Source organism: Nanorana parkeri, unplaced genomic scaffold (genome assembly GCF_000935625.1).
Source record: "Nanorana parkeri isolate BGI_ZX_2015 unplaced genomic scaffold, ASM93562v1 scaffold1147, whole genome shotgun sequence".
Lineage (NCBI taxonomy): Eukaryota > Metazoa > Chordata > Amphibia > Anura > Dicroglossidae > Nanorana > Nanorana parkeri.
The window spans coordinates 21,898-40,643 of record NW_017307415.1 but is presented as its reverse complement, the minus strand read 5'-3'; the positions used below and the strand labels follow the sequence as shown (position 1 = coordinate 40,643).

At 44.7% G+C, this 18,746-nt stretch overlaps 1 protein-coding gene across 1 annotated transcript in view; it reads left to right on the top strand.

Moving 5' to 3' along the window:
• LOC108796658 (dihydroanticapsin 7-dehydrogenase-like) overlaps positions 1–11,565 on the top strand; it is a 20,949-nt gene extending 9,384 nt beyond the window's left edge. The window contains exons 3-6 of the mRNA XM_018568155.1: positions 5,242–5,311; positions 5,977–6,013; positions 9,589–9,652; positions 11,398–11,565. Coding sequence (XP_018423657.1) covers positions 5,242–5,311; positions 5,977–6,013; positions 9,589–9,652; positions 11,398–11,556 — 330 coding nt within the window. The 3' untranslated portion in view covers positions 11,557–11,565. The remainder of the gene's footprint in view (positions 1–5,241; positions 5,312–5,976; positions 6,014–9,588; positions 9,653–11,397) is intronic.
• Positions 11,566–18,746: the final 7,181 nt, after the last annotated feature.

Below are 18,746 nucleotides of genomic sequence, written 5' to 3'. Positions count from 1 at the left end.
TCAAACTTGTGACCTGCACCGCTACCATTCCAACCTTGGTTTGTTTGCAAATGTTGTCCAATATTATTATTATTATACAGGATTTATATACTGTAGGGTCAACAGTGTGCGCAGCGCTTTACAATATAAGGAAGACATTACAATCACAATACAATTCAAGACAAGATGAAAAGGAGGGCCCTGCCCCTGAGGGCTTACGATCTAAAAGGGGAGGGGCCAGTGATACATGAGGAGGGAGCTGTGTGGGGATGATTTGTTTGAGAATGTGATAGTTCGGTGGTCAGGTTGAGGTGGGTATTATCTCCCATCTCTGCCAGCACTCAACCCCGATGAAGTTCTGAGCCCCCATTGGATTTATCTTCTGATCTATTATTAAGATGAATAAACCTTTACTGGACTTGTTCTAAACCTGTGATGCTCCCATCCTTTGCCCTTCTACAAGATATAGATGAGGGCTTCAGAATATTCTTTTATTGGTCTTCTGAGTGAGATGCAATGTACTAAAGAACAGAGCCCATAATGTGCTGCTTCTTCTATATACCTTTGTTCTGAATTCCAACCAGACCACTATATACATAAATCCGTATCTGCAGCGTACACAGGTCTGCTTTTTTTTTTTACCTTCTAAAGTATTTGCCATTATGTTTGTTCAGCTCCTTTCATGAGTCACACACCCCGGATTCACTGCATAGCCCCGTAGGCGACTCCTCTTGCTCTAAAAACCTGTCTACAAAAACTTTTCTGAGATTTGTAGCACATCCCTCCCAGCACAACCATCGCGCACATACTTTGTATCGCAGTCTCTGCCCCCTGGACATGGAGATTAGACACAACCCTCTATCCCTACATCACAGTATAATGTGACCGATTGCCAGACCTGGGCATAGTCACATGGGAGAGATGGTGAGGTGCCTAGGATTAGACGAATAATGTCTTGTATATTGGGTCTGGCAGGGCTTATCAGGGGTGGGGCCTAAAAAAAAGAATAAGCACAGAGATTTTGCTGTTTGAAATGCACTTTTCAGTGTTAATTTAAAGTGGAACTAAACCCACCAATCTAACTTGTTTCCAAAAGAAAGCTCAAGTCAGAAATGATCAATAAATGTTATTCAATCCTCAATGAAATGTCCCAATGTATGTTTTTGTTATTTGCGTTCTGTGCTATGTTTAAAGGATAAGTTCACCTTTTGCAAAATTTAAAGAAATGCGTATTTGATAATATAAAAAAAAAGCATTTCTTTAATTTTTGCATTCGAAGGAAGCATTGCAGCGGTGATCACTGGATCAGGGCTGAAGGGCTCAGGCTTCTGCACATTCTCTCCCAGGCAGAGCTCGTACGGAGTTTCGGTTGTGAGAGATGGGGGGGACGTCTGGACTTCAAACTGCATTAAATCCCCTGATTCAGCATCCGGCCGCCCTCCGCTCTGTGAGGCCGCACATCTTGGCAGATATACATCTTATTTTATCCTTGTTAACTGCATCACTTTGATGTGTTGGATTAAGTGGACATGCAGAGAATTAACTAAGATCAGTATCTAATCCGATACAAGCATGACATCACCCTCCGGAGATCTCAGATAAGATGACACGTTGTAAATATTTTTGTAGAAGTTGTTCTCTGCCTTTGTTCTTCCCACCAGTACTCCTTTCCCTGTGTTCTCCCCGGCAGTACTCCTTTCCCTGTGTTCTCCCTGGCAGTACTCCTTTCCCTGTGTTCTCCCTGGCAGTACTCCTTTCCCTGTGTTCTCCCCGGCAGTACTCCTTTCCCTGTGTGCTCCCTGGCAGTACTCCTTTCCCTGTGTTCTCCCCGGCGGTACTCCTTTTCCCCTGTGTTCTCCCCGGCAGTACTCATTTCCCTGTATTCTCCCCGCTACTACTCCTTTCCCTGTGTTCTCCCCGGCGGTACTCCTTTTTCCCAGTGTGCTCCCTGGCAGTACTCCTTTCCCAGTGTGCTCCCTGGCAGTACTCCTTTCCCTGTGTTCTCCCCGGCAGTACTCCCTTTCCCTGTGTGCTCCCCGGCAGTACTCCTTTCCCTGTGTGCTCCCTGGCAGTACTCCTTTCCCTGTGTTCTCCCCGGCAGTACTCCTTTCCCTGTGTTCTCCCCGGCAGTACTCCTTTCCTTGTGTTCTCCCCGGCAGTACTCCTTTCCCTGTGTTCTCCCCGGCGGTACTCCTTTCCCTGTGTTCTCCCCGGTGGTACTCCTTTCCTTTGTGTTCTCCCCGGCGGTACTCCTTTCCCTGTGTTCTCCCCGACGGTACTCTTTTCCCTTTGTTCTCCCCGGCGGTACTCCTTTCCCTGTGTTCTCCCTGGCGGTACTCCTTTCCCTGTGTTCTCCCTGGCAGTAAGAATTTCCTATTTCAAGTCCTATAGAGAGTCGTGTTGCCCATCCATGACATGGTCTTATCAATCCTCTATGTGCATTGGAGAGCATCCCATGATGTATAATACTCATGTACTGTTCGTATTCTCGTAGCCCTAGTGAAGGGAAGCCCACAGAACCCCTTCAGCGTGTTGCCTTGTCTAATATTATTGTTGTCTACAGTTGTATGATGAAATATACTCGTGGACTCTCAGTTGTTTGGTTTGGCACTCTTCTGTCACTCCATTTGGTATCTTTATAGGCTTCAGTTGGGGAGTTCCATTCAGTTGAGTGGTGATTGGAGGGCGAGAGAGGCAGGAGAGGTACTCATTGTTCTTCTTTACAAGTACATGGTTTATTGGGATCATTTGGTAATTTAACAGGTTCTCTTTAATCATTCAGCTCATTGAACCCCTTTAACGTGCCCCTCCAGCTGATGACTGCTCCTGTCTACACATTCACTTTGTGCTGGGAGATGGGAATAACAGAAATCTGGTGTCAAACAATATGGTTACCCCTTCAGGCGAATCCAGACAATCGCTTTATACAGCAGCTTCTGACAATCGAACTCTTTTGGAATTGTTTAGCTAGCGATTTTCCTGGCCCTGTGGGATAGGTTATGGAACTTGAGATGGCCACAGACAAAACTGTTCACCAGTGATAAATAATCTAAGATACCATTGTGCTCCGAACAATCTGCAATCACTACTACAGTACAAGCCGGTGTTCCATTCCTGTAATGATTCAAAGTCGACTTAGTTACAGCCTAGTGCTCAAACACAATTCTTCACCATGCAAATTACTTTCTTCATCTGGGAATGTATATTTATGTTGTTGTGGTAAATGAATGAATATTACAATTTTAGGAGGGGCCCTAAAAGTTCCTGAGCAAAATCGGCATTCTTCTATATTAATCAAATCTGGGGGGTTACATCCTGGGATTAGTGCAGATCACACTTCCGGGCTGCTGAGATATAAATTCTGCAGGTCTTGTAGACCCCAGTGCTGAGGTTAGGGGGGTGATTTACTAACCTAAACACACACACACACCAGGTGTGTGTGATTTTCACACAGCAAAACGTATTTATCAACCAAAAAGTCTCTAAAAGCATATTTCCACTAATGCCATATATGTAAAAATCATGCACATGATGCATATATAATGCTGCTTCACAGTTTAGACAAAAATGGTTAGCTCATGCATTTACATTCCTGCATTCATCAACGCAAGCAACACAACATAGAGCTAATTTACCCAACATCACCTTGGAATTCCTTCAGGGCTTTGCACAACACACCTGCTGGGTGTGTACACATTACAAAGGTGTTTAGATTCCACCCATAGATCATGCTGGGAGGGAACACACTGCAGAGGTGTATACACGTTCGTGGTGTGTTTATAAGGTTAGTAAATCAACCCCTATGTCTCTGCCTCCCTCTCCTCCTGGCCATTTAGAAATCAAAACTGAGGCTGTGTGAGGAATAGTTACATAGTAGAAGGTGACTTCAGAGTGTTGAGAACTAGTTACATAGTAGAAGTTTATTTTGGAGTGTTGAGGAATAGTTACATAGTAGAAGGCGGCTTCAGAGTGTTGAGGAATAGTTGCATGGTAGAAGGTGTCTTCAGAGTGTTGAGGAATAGTTACATAGTAGAAGGTAATTTTCAGAGTGTTGAGGAATAGTCTCATAGTAGAAGGTGACTTCAGAGTGATTCAATAGTTACATAGTAGAAGGTGATTTCAGATCATTGAGGAATAGTTACAAAGTAGAAGGTGACTTCAGAGTGTTGAGGAATAGTTACATAGTAGAAGTTTATTTTGGAGTGTTGAGGAATAGTCCCCTAGTAGAAGGTGGCTTCAGAAGGTTGAGGAATAGTTGCATAGTAGAAGGTAATTTCAGAGTGTTGAGGAATAGTTACATAGTAGAAGGTGACTTCAGAGTGTTGAGGAATAGTCTCCTAGTAGAAGGTGACTTCAGAGTGTTGAGGAATAGTCTCCTAGTAGAAGGTGACTTCAGAGTGTTGAGGAATAGTCTCCTAGTAGAAGGTGACTTCAGAGTGTTGAGGAATAGTCTCCTAGTAGAAGGTGGCTTCAGAGTGTTGAGGAATAGTTACATAGTAGAGGGTGACTTCAGAGTGTTGAGGAATAGTTACATAGTAGAAGGTGTCTTCAGAGTGTTGAGGAATAGTTACATAGTAGAAGGTGTCTTCAGAAGGTTTAGGAATAGTTACATTGTAGAAGGTGTCTTCAGAGTGTTGAGGAATAATCTTATAGTAGAAGGTGTCTTCAGAGGGTTGAGATCCTTGCAGTCACTGTTTCTCTAGGGGTGTCATTTGAAATCGTCTAAGGCTTGTTAGGAAATAGAGGGAATCAATTGATCTAAATGTATAACATTGTAGTAATAAAGGAACAATAATATAATTAGTGATGAGTGGTTTAGTATTATTGCTGCTTGACTTATTTTTGATTTATCTAAATATAACTGTCAGTCTGTCTGATCTGTAGAGAATGATGCATTTTATCTGCCCAGGCATTCATGATTCATGTGGTGATAATGATGATTAGACAAAGCTGTAGGATCAGCAAGTTCCCTAATTTGCAAACCAATACTAATCTCCATTTTGTGGAGGAATGCACAGGACCCCCATATTGAGGTACCACATGTAGTAAATTCATGAAGAGCACTATCAAGGAGATAAAGCAATGACAAAACAAAGATTATCCATACTGGCATCCTCTTATTCATGTGCAAACTTTACAAAGGTTGCCCTATTGCTGGTACAAATTGTGCTCCTATGGGAGAAGAGCTCCAAAATGTCCATTTCTAAGGAAGAGTGACAAGCCACGTGTCAGGGTTTTCAAATCTCCCCATTTGTTTTCCAGTTCCCAGGTGTCCTGGCGTACTGCATGTCGAAGTCAGCGGTGGATCACATGACCAGATGTGTCGCTCTCGGTAAGTAGGATATAAGATATGGGGGTTTTTGTTTGGTGTTGTCAGCCTGCAGCACAGACTCCTGTTTTTGGTCCTCAGGCTGTCTATCAGGTTCTGCAGGAAGCATATGCGGATCATTTTGGTGGCCCAGCCAGCAGCTGAAGGAGTCCACTTGGCAGGCTGACAATGCTGCTGCTTAATTTGTGAGGCTGCGGCGTAACTTTGTCAGACTGCTACAGGAAATACTGTAACTGGCAGGAAGTCCGGACAAGAGAGTTTTCAACAGATTAAAAAAACTGATTTGCTTAAGAACATTATATGCAGCAAATGAATGGAAGTAATCACTCGCACTCCAAAAGTAGTAAAGTCAATAATGTTTATTGACTGTGGTGATACACATCTCCTAAGCCATCACCACAGTCAATAAACATTGTTGATTTTACTACTTTTGGAGTGCGAGTGACTACTTCCATTCATTCATACTTTGCGGAGGCGTCCGTTGTCACTGCTGCACCCGCCCGGCTGCATTGGGCTTTTCCGGTCAGGAGTGCGATGGGACATGAGGATTAAGATTGTATGCAGTGAGACATGATGCCAAACATAGTGGACAATAGTGTTTGGTCGGACGGGCAATGTATTAGAAGTCTCCCATTATAATCACATTTTGTGTTTTTGATTTTCTCCAGAGTTGGCCAGTAAGCAGGTCCGCGTCAATGCCGTCTGGTGAGTAGAATTGTAAAGGATATTTTTTTATTTCTGACATACATTTGTGAAAGGATTTGGATGGCAATGTTTGAGTTTTGACCGAAATCCTAAAGCATAAGTTTAATTGTATTGATTGCCATGTTTGTTGTGATAGGTTCAGTGGGAGGGCCCCTCATATCGATCATGGCGAATGTGAACAACAGCAAGGCAAAAGCATCTCTGCTGCAAACCATTTGCCAGAAAGCAGCTGATAGCAATAGACTTACTTCTTAGTCTGATGCCCATATACTGTAACTCTTTGTGTTGCCACACCAACGCCATGCAGTCCAATGTGGAGCCGGCGACCTCTGACATACCGCAGCCATCCACCATGGAAGTGAAGTGGCTTTCACACGGCATGCAGGTTCATTCACAGAAGGGTGACGAGTTTGGAGAAGGCCGGAGAAGAAGGCCGGAGAAGGGAACAATCTAGAACAACATCGCTGAACTGGAATAATTCTCCAATTCAGCTCACTCTCCGATTTCTGCTATGTTGTCCTCGATTGGTCACTTCTCCAAACCCTTCACCCTTTTGTGAATAACCCTCAGGATCTTGTTGATGTCCTCTTAAAGGAATGCCAAGTGTATGTGGTATAAAGAACTCTAATTAATGGCTTGTTCATGGCTAACATAGGTTCCAGCTTCTTCCTCCTTAGATATTAAAGGAGAACTATGGGGTCAGGGCTTTTCCCCATAGTTCTCCTTAGGGTAACGGGAGGACACAAACTAGCGTCCTCCCATCACCCTAAGCTCAGTATATACTGAGCCGACCTGTGACAGTCTCATTGTCACCGGTCGGCTAGAACTATGAGGTGAGTGAAAAGCACTCCCCTCATAGTCCTCCTTTTGAGTTCAGTGATCTAAAAAAAATGTTGGTAACATGCTATGGGAATTGGCTGATGAAATACACTAAGAATCTCTTGCTTGGCATCAGAGACCACAGAGAGAGTTTGCTGGTATGGGGGTATAGTGGTTGAGTGTTGAGGGCCATTAGATGGAACTGAGAGTCCTGAGTTCTGGGACATAAGCTGAATGATGTTCCTCCCGGATGGTCTGACAATCCATACTGAGGCATGACTGCTGGAAGGGAAGTACTGATAGCATTGACAGTAGTGATAGTTAAGACCACACGTTGACGAGCTCAGATGAATGATGACTAGGTGGAGAGCCCGTACCGCTCTCCTGCTAAGTGACTTACAGATTAGATCTCTTTACAATCATAGGATTTCTAAAGCGAAAACTGGGAAGTTCAGAATATCGCATTACAGGAATCTACAGCAATTGTAACAAGTAAAGTGACAACCTGCTGTGGGACTTGATTGTTACAATCTGGCCGACATCTGCAATCCATCGCTGCAAGAGGCCCATCAGTCATTGTTATACCATTGACTTCAAATTCTACATTCTTGTGTGCAGTGAGAGGCGTTTGCCCAGGAGCAGTCTCTCAGCTTGTCACAAAGATTAAAAAAAACCCAAACAGAAGAAAAGGTCATTACCACCATTTGTCTTTGCAAAACAAGTCCAAGGTGTGTGCCGAGTGTAGAACATTCTGACTCAAACGTTACAAAGGAAAGCAAAGTTTTTAACATTTTTTTCCAGTATAAAAATTGACGTCAGGTCAGAGAGCATTCCATGCATGACTCCGCCTCCGAAAATTCATTTCAATGATCACCGTTACTGTTGTGGAATTAAGTCAAGACCACATATCTTAACGGCGGGATAATGAGGATCATCATTAGCACAATTTGTGAGGGATATTCTCCGAGGAGCGGGGCCCCTTTGCATCGCTTACAACAGAGGTATTTATACCGTGAAGGAAGTGTTAGAGCGATTTCTGCCATTGCCGTCCAAAACTCCATCAAACTTGCTCTGCAATACGAGATCTCGGGAATAAAGGTATTGAACACAAAAGGCCGCAACTTATATTCAAATTTATTAGCTTCCTGAGTCAGTTTTTATAAGCCAAAATGAGAACAAACCCAGTGACGTTACTTCTCCAAAACCAATCACAATTGTACACATAGCATTTTAAGACTTACAAAAAAACGCTATGTATGGTAAGAAACCAACCCCGCCTCTTCCCTCCATGGAAGACACACTTCGGTAAGAAATTAACATTCCTGTCTTTAACACCATGGACAAAAGACCCTTCTTTTAGAAGAAATACATCCTGTTGGAATAGATAGTGCAATATATACATGAATGTTAAAGAATAACTCTTAAAGGAGAACTGTGGGGTCAGGGCTTTTCCCCATAGTTCTCCTTAGGGTAACTAGCCGTGACAGGATCGAGAGGTGAGCGAACCTGGTATGTGTTCGCTCACCTCCCGATCTGCTGAGCCGACCTGTGACAGTCTCATTGTCACAGGTCGGCTAGAACTATGAGGTGAGTGAAAAGCCCCTCCCCCTCATAGTTCTCCTTTAACAGGAAGCACATACACAATTGGTCAGCAGACATTAGAAACACTTTAACAGCATAACTAATCCAAACACATTGCCAAATATGGGATGGTAGGGACTATACCAAACAAGATACAGGATGACATATGCTACCAGATGGTCACAGTCATATAGTCTTCATAGTTCCTGGTGTAGTTGCCCCAAGAGATCTTGAAGAGTTCATGGCACAGGTTTGAACCATATTCTGTTTCAGGCTTATTTCAGATAGGACACGTGGGAATATAAGGACCTGTATTCAATATTCAAGCTCAATTCCTTATTACATGGACAGGAAGTTGGAAGGCAAACTGGAAATGTAAAAGTAACACGATAGATCAGAGCCAACGGGAAAGGTGAAATGAAGGTAGTGATTGGTCATTTGTAAGGCTGCAGTGACCTTTCAATGGCACCTGAGGGTGCGGGAATCTCTTTTAAGACTTGCATTGATGGGCACATGCAACAAGCTTTTAAAACCTTTCCAAGATCATGCTGTGAAGTGCATTGCGGTGCACTTTGCATTGTACATCGGCATGTGTACAGAGCACATCAATGTGCATTTTTTATATTGTTTCTCAAAGACAAAAACAACTAGAAAAATGAATGTAATTACAGTACACTCCTAGTTATAATGCACCCACGGGGATCGGTGGGTTCTGGATAACTGTAGTTTCTTGTCCCCCCTCCGTGCGTGCAGTTTAAAATAGCCAATAGCAGGCTGGCTATTGAAACCCCGCCCACCGAGCAGAGGAGCGTGCCTTAGAGAAAAAATTATCTCTCTGGTTTGCTTCTCTGCTCAGTGGGCGGGCACAATAGCCAGCCTGCTATTGGCTATTGCGATTTGCAATAGCCGATAGCAGGCTGGCTATTGAAACTCCATCCACAAAGCAGAGGAGAGGCCCTGAGAGAGAGAGATAGACTTACCTACAGCATCAGATCAGTTTTAAAACAGTGAGGAAGATGTCTTGTTTTATGTTGAGTTCAGTTGGCTAAATCTTTGTTCTGGATGCCTTCCTTCTGGCCATGGAAGAAGGGTGACATTAAAGAATGATCATGAAAGTTTATTAAGCATTCTTCTCCCGCATGCTCCTACTGACAATGTCTCTGGTTCTCTTCCAGTCCGGGGGTGATAGTAACTGAAGTTCACAAGCGGGCCGGTATGAATGAAGAGCAGTACCAGGAGGTAGGTGGCTGGAGTAGCTTGCCCTGTCTATGATAAATAAGAATCAAACCTTCCAATGTTGTAGCTGGATTATGTGAAGCACACTGTGGTGGCTTGTACTGCACCTCCATGATTGGCTGTTATTGGATGCTGATTAGAGACCAGGCCTGGGATCCAAGAGAGAGTACCGAGCCTTCTGAGGACTGTACACAAGTGCCAAGAAAAGTATTTGCTTCCCTGTGATTATGAACGTGGCCTCCACCATCTGCTAACAATCACATTCCAGCCTCATAATCCAGCCATCTTTGTGGTGCCTCTCCAAGAGGGAGGAGCCACGCTGTGAAATTTAAAGACAACCTGTGAGAATAGGAATATGAGAACACTCACGAAATAGTCTCCGGGGAGGTCATCCTGTCTTCACTATCTAATAAGTCACTGACCATGCAAAAAAAATGTTTTTGATTTGTTGTTATTAATATTATCATAGCTCTTTTCTCTCTTCGTGTCTTGGCACTGACCCTTCAGCTCCTTCTCTCTTCGTGTCTTGGCACTGACCCTTCAGCTCCTTCTCTCTTCGTGTCTTGGCATTGATCTCCCAGCTCCTTCTCTCCTCGTGTCTTGGCATTGATCTCTCAGCTCCTTCTCTCCTCGTGTCTTGGCATTGATCTCTCAGCTCCTTCTCTCCTCGTGTCTTGGCATTGATCTCTCAGCTCCTTCTCTCCTTGTGTCTTGGCATTGATCGCTCATCTCCTTCTCTCCTCGTGTCTTGGCATTGATCTCCCAGCTCCTTCTCTCTTCGTGTCTTGGCATTGATCTCCCAGCCCCTTCTCTCCTTGTGTATTGGCATTGATCTCTCAGCTCCTTCTCTCCTCGTGTCTTGGCATTGATCTCTCAGCTCCTTCTCTCCTCGTGTCTTGGCATTGATCTCTCAGCTCCTTCTCTCCTCGTGTCTTGGCATTGATCCCTCCGCTCCTTCTCTCCTTGTGTCTTGGCATTGATCGCTCATCTCCTTCTCTCCTCGTGTCTTGGCATTGATCTCCCAGCTCCTTCTCTCTTCGTGTCTTGGCATTGATCTCCCAGCCCCTTCTCTCCTTGTGTCTTGGCATTGATCTCTCAGCTCCTTCTCTCCTCGTGTCTTGGCATTGATCTCTCAGCTCCTTCTCTCCTCGTGTCTTGGCATTGATCGCTCAGCTCCTTCTCTCCTCGTGTCTTGGCATTGATCTCTCAGCTCCTTCTCTCCTCGTGTCTTGGCATTGATCTCTCGGCTCCTTCTCTCCTTGTGTCTTGGCATTGATCGCTCGGCTCCTTCTCTCTTCGTGTCTTGGCATTGATCGCTCGGCTCCTTCTCTCTTCGTGTCTTGGCATTGATCTCTCAGCTCCTTCCCTCCTTGTGTCTTGGCATTGATCTCTCAGCTCCTTCTCTCCTTGTGTCTTGGCATTGATCTCTCAGCTCCTTCTCTCTTCGAGCCTTGGCATTGATCACTCATCTCCTTCTCTCTTCATGTCTTGGCATTGATCTCTCAGCTCCTTCTCTCCTCGTGTCTTGGCATTGATCTCTCAGCTCCTTCTCTCCTCGTGTCTTGGCATTGATCTCTCAGCTCCTTCTCTCCTCGTGTCTTGTCATTGATCTCTCAGCTCCTTCTCTCCTCGTGTCTTGGCATTGATCTCTCATCTCCTTCTCTCCTCGTGTCTTGGCATTGATCTCTCATCTCCTTCTCTCCTTGTGTCTTGGCATTGATCTCCCAGCTCCTTCTCTCCTCTTGCAGTTCCTGAAGCACACAGAAGAGACGCACGCCCTGGGGCGGGGTGGCAGAGTGGAGGAAGTGGCCCGGACGATTGCTTTCCTGGCATCAGATGCTGCATCCTTTATCACTGGAGTGACCATGCCTGTGGATGGTGGCCGCCATGCTATGTGCCCGCGATAATTCTGTAGATATAAAACATCTTCCTGGGTTTATGTCAGTAGATGTGCAATCAATAAACCTTCAATTCTCTTTTATAACATCTCATGTCTGCCATATATATCAGTCAAGCAAAACAAATGGCAAACACACTTATCAACTCATAACCAGCTTTAAAGTAAGGTGCACATGGAAGGGCTTTATACAGTACAACAGCAAAAAGTTTCCCAGCACACTCGCCAGCCTGCATGCAAAAGAAAACCTGTCTAACCGCTAAGTTTAAAAACAGAGATTTAGATACACGTCTTCTGCAGAATATATGAAAGCCGCACAGCCTCGCCAAGGCCCCTCTGTGTAGTGTGGTCCTAACTCCTAACCTATGAGAGTCTCCATCTTGGAGCACATGTAAATAAAGATAAAATTGGGTGCAGGTTCGCCAGGAGGCAGCCCAACCTCCTTTAAAGGCACAGGGACACACAAGGGACCCCGCACGGCAGCTGAGACCCCCAGTGTATCACTGCACCAAATCAAACAAGCAAAACGAATGGAAAACGTGCTCATCAACTCATAACCAGCTATAAAGCAAGGTGCACACGGAAGGGCACCCCCAGCGGCATCGCCGAGATCATTTGTACAAAAAAAGCTGTGGCTTTCCCGCTGTACATTTTAGCCCTGCGTGACCAAAGCAGGGCTAACTGCAGAAAACAATTAGCTGCCAGACGCCCAGGACTACATGTCCCAGGCGTCGGGAGATAGGAATTCCACACCCCTGCTGCCCCATGGCTGGACCTCGGTTGGCCTTGTGGAAAATCCGGCCCTGGTTAGTGCAAATAACAAAAAAGTATCATGGACAATACTCAACTGTGTTGTTCTCATTGCACTAATATGGCTACAATCACTGTAAGTAGGGGGAGGGAACACAGATAATGTACATACAAACACATAGTGATAACGGGAGAGAGCCTCACCTGCCCCTGTTGGCAGAACCAGTTCTCTTGTTGGTTAATTAGCCCACGTACAAGATAGGGGGATTGTTCCTATGTCATATCCCCTGTCATATTGTCCCTACAATGGAATGATATACACTGAGTGGCCAGATTATTATGACCCCCCCATCAGTACTTCGTTGGGCCGCCTCGTGACTCCACGAGATGGTGAAAGGTGATGCGAGGAATCTGACACGGCGCTTTTGCCCTTCTGTTGTCTTGTACCAGTCTTGCCCCTCCCCCGTTCTGCCCTAACATTGACTAGTCGCTGACGGCCACAATTCGCACGCTCAGACCCAGATTTTCGGCTGACAGTCCGGTCTTTAAACACTTTAACAATGAGCTGCTCTTGAACATTTAACGGATTCTGCTGTTTTGCTGATACTCACTCCATGGCTCCGAGCACCAACAATCATCCCACGCTCAAAGGCTGTTACATCGCGTTGTTTCCCCGAATCTTCCCAATCACTTCTACTGTCGTGGTAACCAACCCGCTTCCCTATTTATAATGGTCTGGCCCTCTAGCAACTTCAGCGCCAAATTATAGCTAATTTGCCTACAAACGTCAGGTGGTCATAATAATCCGGCCACTCAGTGTATATAATAATCCGGCCACTCGGTGTATATAATAATCCGGCCACTAGGTGTATATAATAATCCGGCCACTCGGTGTATATAATAATCCGGCCACTCGGTGTATATAATAATCCGGCCACTCGGTGTATATAATAATCCGGCCACTCGGTGTATATAATAATCCGGCCACTCAGTGTACAGTATAGACTTGCAGCAAATGTTAAATCACCCATATACACTATGCAGGCTTTCACTCTCCTAGCAGTTAGTGAACATCATTCATAGCAGCAGTGAAGTGCCGCCCTTCATTGAAAGAAAATTGTTGTGCTATATACTGAGCAAATGTTTTCCTTTTGATGATGGGCGGCTCCCCAACACTTTACTACTGCTATGAATGAGGAATACTGACTGAGTGGTGGTAAGAGGGTGATGAATGTGACCAGGGCCGGCGCTACCACTAGGCAAACTAGACAGCCGCCTAGGGCGCAGCCTCGACCACTCACCCCCCTCGGTGCCATAAAAGTCAATAGCAGGCTGGTTATTGTACCCGCCCACTGAGCAGAGGAGAGGAACTGAGAGACAATTTTTTCTGTCAGGTCTGCTCCTTTGCTCAGTGGGGGAGTTTCAATAGCCAGTCTGCTATTGGCTATTGTAGATTGATATAGCCAATAGCAGCCTGGCTATTTCTCCTGACTGCTCACACCCACCCGACGCCTGCGGAAGCTATACGGCAGGATAATGGGGCCGTGCGCGGGGAGGGAATTGGGGGCTGCACCGCGGGAGTGGGGCTGGGGTGTGCAAGTAGCTGGTCTTGCCTAGGGAGAAAAACAGTCTAGACCCGGCCCTGGATGTGACACACTTTCTGGGTGCCAGGACAATGTCATCCAGTGCCCAGGGAGTACATGCCAAGCTGAGCCCCCGATTGTCTTCTGCAGCTCCCAGCTGCCACCTCGCTTGTCTCTGCGCAGCTCCTGGTTCACCGTTCGGGTTTCATGTGGACCTGGAAATGCGCAGCGGGGTGGCGGGACTTTCCTGGTCATTAAGTCCCCGCTGCCGATCTCATTGTGCTGATTGTGAATAGAAGGAGGTAAAATGAGGGCATGTCATGCATGTGATGAAGAGAGCACAGCTCATCAAGCAACCCCTACATGAAGACACTGTGTTGTCCCCTCAAGCCATGAGTGTCCTCTTCTATGGGAGGGAACATTTGCGGGTCACAGATCTGGTTCTATGGTTTGCCAGTGACATGAGTGGACCAGCTGCTGCCATCAGAGTTTTATGTTTGGGGGAACGGTCTGATTTATCTAATTACTGTACACGCATAACTGCTGTAAGCGCAAAGCCTCGCCCCGTCCCTTTATAATATATGATTAAGATGTTTTTGTAACAGCTGGAGTCAGATTATAGAAGGAACACTCATCCATGGAAAGTAATGGGAGGTATACAGATGGAGGGACACAATATATAAACAGAGATGATACATGTCTCCTTTGACGGGAACCTGTGTCATAAAATAAAATCACGCTTATTACATCCACGCTGCATGCTGTAGAGCAAATGACACAGAATAAGCTCAATTCACAAAGTTACAACATCAGGATTAGGATGTTTATTTTTAACAAATGACCGTTATTCTCAGCCAATGAGATCTGGAAATGACCGTCCCATGGGACAGGAAACCCGGTTTTGTCCAGTCCCCCGGCATTGGTCACATGTTTATTTCCTGACAGATCAACGTGTTTTGGGAGCTATTAGGATTCTCTCTTCATCAAGGCTATAGAGAAGATATACATTGTATATGTAAACAATACAAATAATCTAAATAAGAACAATTGAATACTAGAAAATATAAGATTGGAGGTAAGTATGGATGTTTATGAAGTGTTCCCTTATATATATTTATAAAAACAAAATCATACATTATAACAGAGATGTACAAATCCCGGGAGCTCCGTGTGCTCCTTACACATGACAGCCACCTCCTAATTTTTTACTTTTTCTCTAGTCTACTCTTGGAGCTCAAAAAGTATCTGTACTTGTACCGACTACAGTACTTGGTATCGGTGCATCCCTAATATATAATATTTTTGTCTTATCATTATTTGTATTGTTATTAGGGATGCACCGAAACATCGGCCGAAAATCGCACTTTTGGCATAATGCCAAAAGTGCCATTTTCCTGCCGATACATCGGCACATCCCTGCTTTCTCTCCTCCCTGCTGGGACACAGAGCAGCGGCCGAGCGTTGCGGGAGGAGAGCGCTGTGAGCGGCCGGCGTCTCTCCTCCCACACAACGCTCAGCCGCCTATCACAGTCCAGCAGAGCGGTGTGGGGGCGGAGACAGCCCGCGCTGTCACAGGAGGCTGAACTCTCCTCCCTGCTCCACTCGCTCAGCCTCCTGTGACAGCGCGTGTCATAGAGGAGAGCGACGTACAAGCAGTCAGGGATCAGTGATCGCTGAGTGTATTGTACATAATTGAGGACATGGTATGGTTACTATATCCTCAATTATGAATGAATGGGAGTGAGCTACATCACCTCTACATCACTTCCTGTTCATTCATAGTTGTGGTTATAGTAAACATACTCTGTCTTCATGTTATCAATGATCAGGAACACTCAGTATAGAGGATTCCTGATCATTGATAACAGGGGCTGCAGAAAAAGCAATTGAGGACTTTGTGGCCTAAATCTCTTTTTCTATTTTAAAAGGGAAATATCAGAGATCTGTTTAGACCCCTAATATTTCCCCGAAGCCCCTACAAGTAAAGTAAAAAATAAAAACATTTAATAAAAAAATGAATTAATGAATAAAAATAAATATAAAAAAATGAAAAGGTTTATAAAAAATAAATACAAATAAAATATTTATACAATTTGAAAAAATGAAAATAAAAAACATTTTCGGTATCGGTTTCGGCCTGAAATTTTTTGTTTATTTCGGTTTAAAAATTTCCATTTCGGTGCACCTCGAATTGTTATGATTTAAAAATTCAATATCTCATTATTGTTAACAGCCCCGATGAAGGTAAGACCTCATATATCTGTAAACCCAAAAAAATCAAGACAACTGGACTTGCTGTATTTTTCTTGAATATGTTTCACTGGTCGTCAGACCAGCTTTCTCAAGTCAGAAAAGCTAGTCTGATGATCAGCGAAAGGTCTTCAAGAAAAATACAGCCAGTCCAGTCTCCTTGATTTATTTTTTGACAGATACAGCATGACCTGGATGAATAGGAACCTTCATAGACATAAGAATGATATAGCCCCTGAACGAGGTTGGAATATTGTGTTTGGATGCCTACAATAAAACGAATTAAGCAATGGCTGACTCTGAGATTCGTTCTGCAGATAATGTTCTCCTTTCAATCCGGTAGACTTGTAGAGTCGATTGCGAGGAAGCAGAGCCGGCATATGTGATGCATAGATATGGCTATCCTCATGTCGGTATATATGGTTACACATTGTACATAAACAAGGTGTTAAATATTAGCATGCGCTGATAAGATTGTTTGCACAGAGCCGGACTCTTCCATGTGTACATCTGAAGCCATCAGACAGGCAATGATCTCTCTACAGGCCGTGTCACCTGCTAAGGGGTTAAGGGACTCTCTTGTTTGCCTTCACGTCTGTAGAGCCAAGGCAGAAAAGTGCAGAGCCGGAGTCTTTCCAGGCAGATAAGATGCAGTTTACCAAGCAGGAGGGCCTGTCAATTCTTCGCCCTCTTGGCTATTTGCTCTGAGACCTGCAGGAATGTCAATAAGACTTAGACTGGGCCTCTCCGGTTGGGCCTCTTTTAAAGAAACGTATTTGCAGTCTCTCCCAGCAGCTTGTACGGAATGAGAGCTGACCGGAGGGCACTCAACCTTCTTCCAGCGATTATCTGCGAATGGGAGACGCCGGCCGCCACGGCGGAGAGTGAGATGTGAGCTCCACCGAGATATGCACCACCGGAGACGGATCAGACAGACATAACATCGGGATCCACAGGCATCAGGAGGCAGGCCGGGTAAGGGGCAGGCACCAATCTGCATGGTTGCATTGTTGCCAAAAAGGGTGCAACTGTTATAAATGAGCCGAGAGGTTTACCCTTAAAAATGGCCAATTTTACCGCCGGCAGAAATTTCTACTCATTGAGCTGCTGAGGATGAAATTGTCTTGAAGAAGAAAAATAGAAACGCACAACAACAACAACAAAAAAAACAATTGTTTTTTCTTTATTTAGGTTTTTTTAGATGTTTTGTATTTCGGGAACATTATTTCATTTCATTTAGACTTCTGATGGAGGACATGAGGTGTGTTACTGGCAAGATTAGAAAGGGAAAAAAGCCTAAGGGCCTTTTTACATGATTGCACCACACAGCAACATGTATACATTACCGGGCGGGGGGGCATTTATTTTGCATGGCACCCCAATGCACTAACGTAACACACCTGCAATGCAGAGAACCGCATTGCATGATGGTGCATTGCATTACAAAAAAAGGGGTCACATGAGATCTTCAGCTCTTTCATCACTTTCACAGCCATTCATTTTCTGTCTGTATTTAATCATTATTTGTGTACTTTTGCTTTAAATTTGTTGTTTTATTTTGGCTTTTTTTGGGGAGGTAAAACAAAATATAAGAATGAAACGAATGAAGGGACATTTATTAGCACAAGAACAGGTTCAGGGGAGATGAAAGGAGCTTCTTTAACCTTCTGGAGACAATTAAAGGAGAACTATGAGGTGAGTAAAAATCACTCATCCCCATAGTTGGAGCCGACGTGCGATAATGAGACTGTCACAGGTCGGCTCAGTAGATCGGGAAGTGAGCTCACTTTTCGATCATCTCCCTGCAGAGAGAGGGCTTCCCCCTCCTCTCACCAATCCTTGGGGGTGGGTACAGCTGGCTCTGCCTCTAGATAGGCAGAGCCAGCTGTCACTCACACAGTTGGGTGGATCTGAAATGTAATGTCGGGATCCGTCCCGGCTGCGGCGGTCTCAGTATATGGCAAGCTGTAGCTCGCCATATACTGAGCTTTGGGTCACGGGACGATGCTAGTATAGTTCCTCCCGTGACCCTTAGGAGAACTATGGGGAAAAACACTTACCCCATAGTTCTCCTTTAAAACCCACCATACCTTTAAAAACTGACGTAACTAAAAACAAAAAAACACCTTCATTTTTCCTTCCCCATTAACTGAAATGTATTTTGCAAAAATGGCAAAATTTCACCAAAATCTTTGTAATTTCAAGAAATTAATCCCTGGGGATCCCACCATGGAGGTCCGTGTTTAGACACTTCTTGTTATAGGGTGACAATGCTCTGTCATTTTTTCAGGCACTTCCTGTTATAGGGTGACATTGCTCTGTCCTTTTTCAGGCACTTCCTGTTATAGGGTGACATTGCTCTGTCCTTTTTCAGGCACTTCCTGTTATAGGGTGACAATGCTCTGTCCTTTTTCAGGCACTTCCTGTTATAGGGTGACATTGCTCTGTCCTTTTTCAGGCACTTCCTGTTATAGGGTGACATTGCTCTGTCCTTTTTCAGGCACTTCCTGTTATAGGGTGACAATGCTCTGTCCTTGTTCAGGCACTTCCTGTTATAGGGTGACAATGCTCTGTACTTGTTCAGGCACTTCCTGTTATAGGGTGACAATGCTCAGTC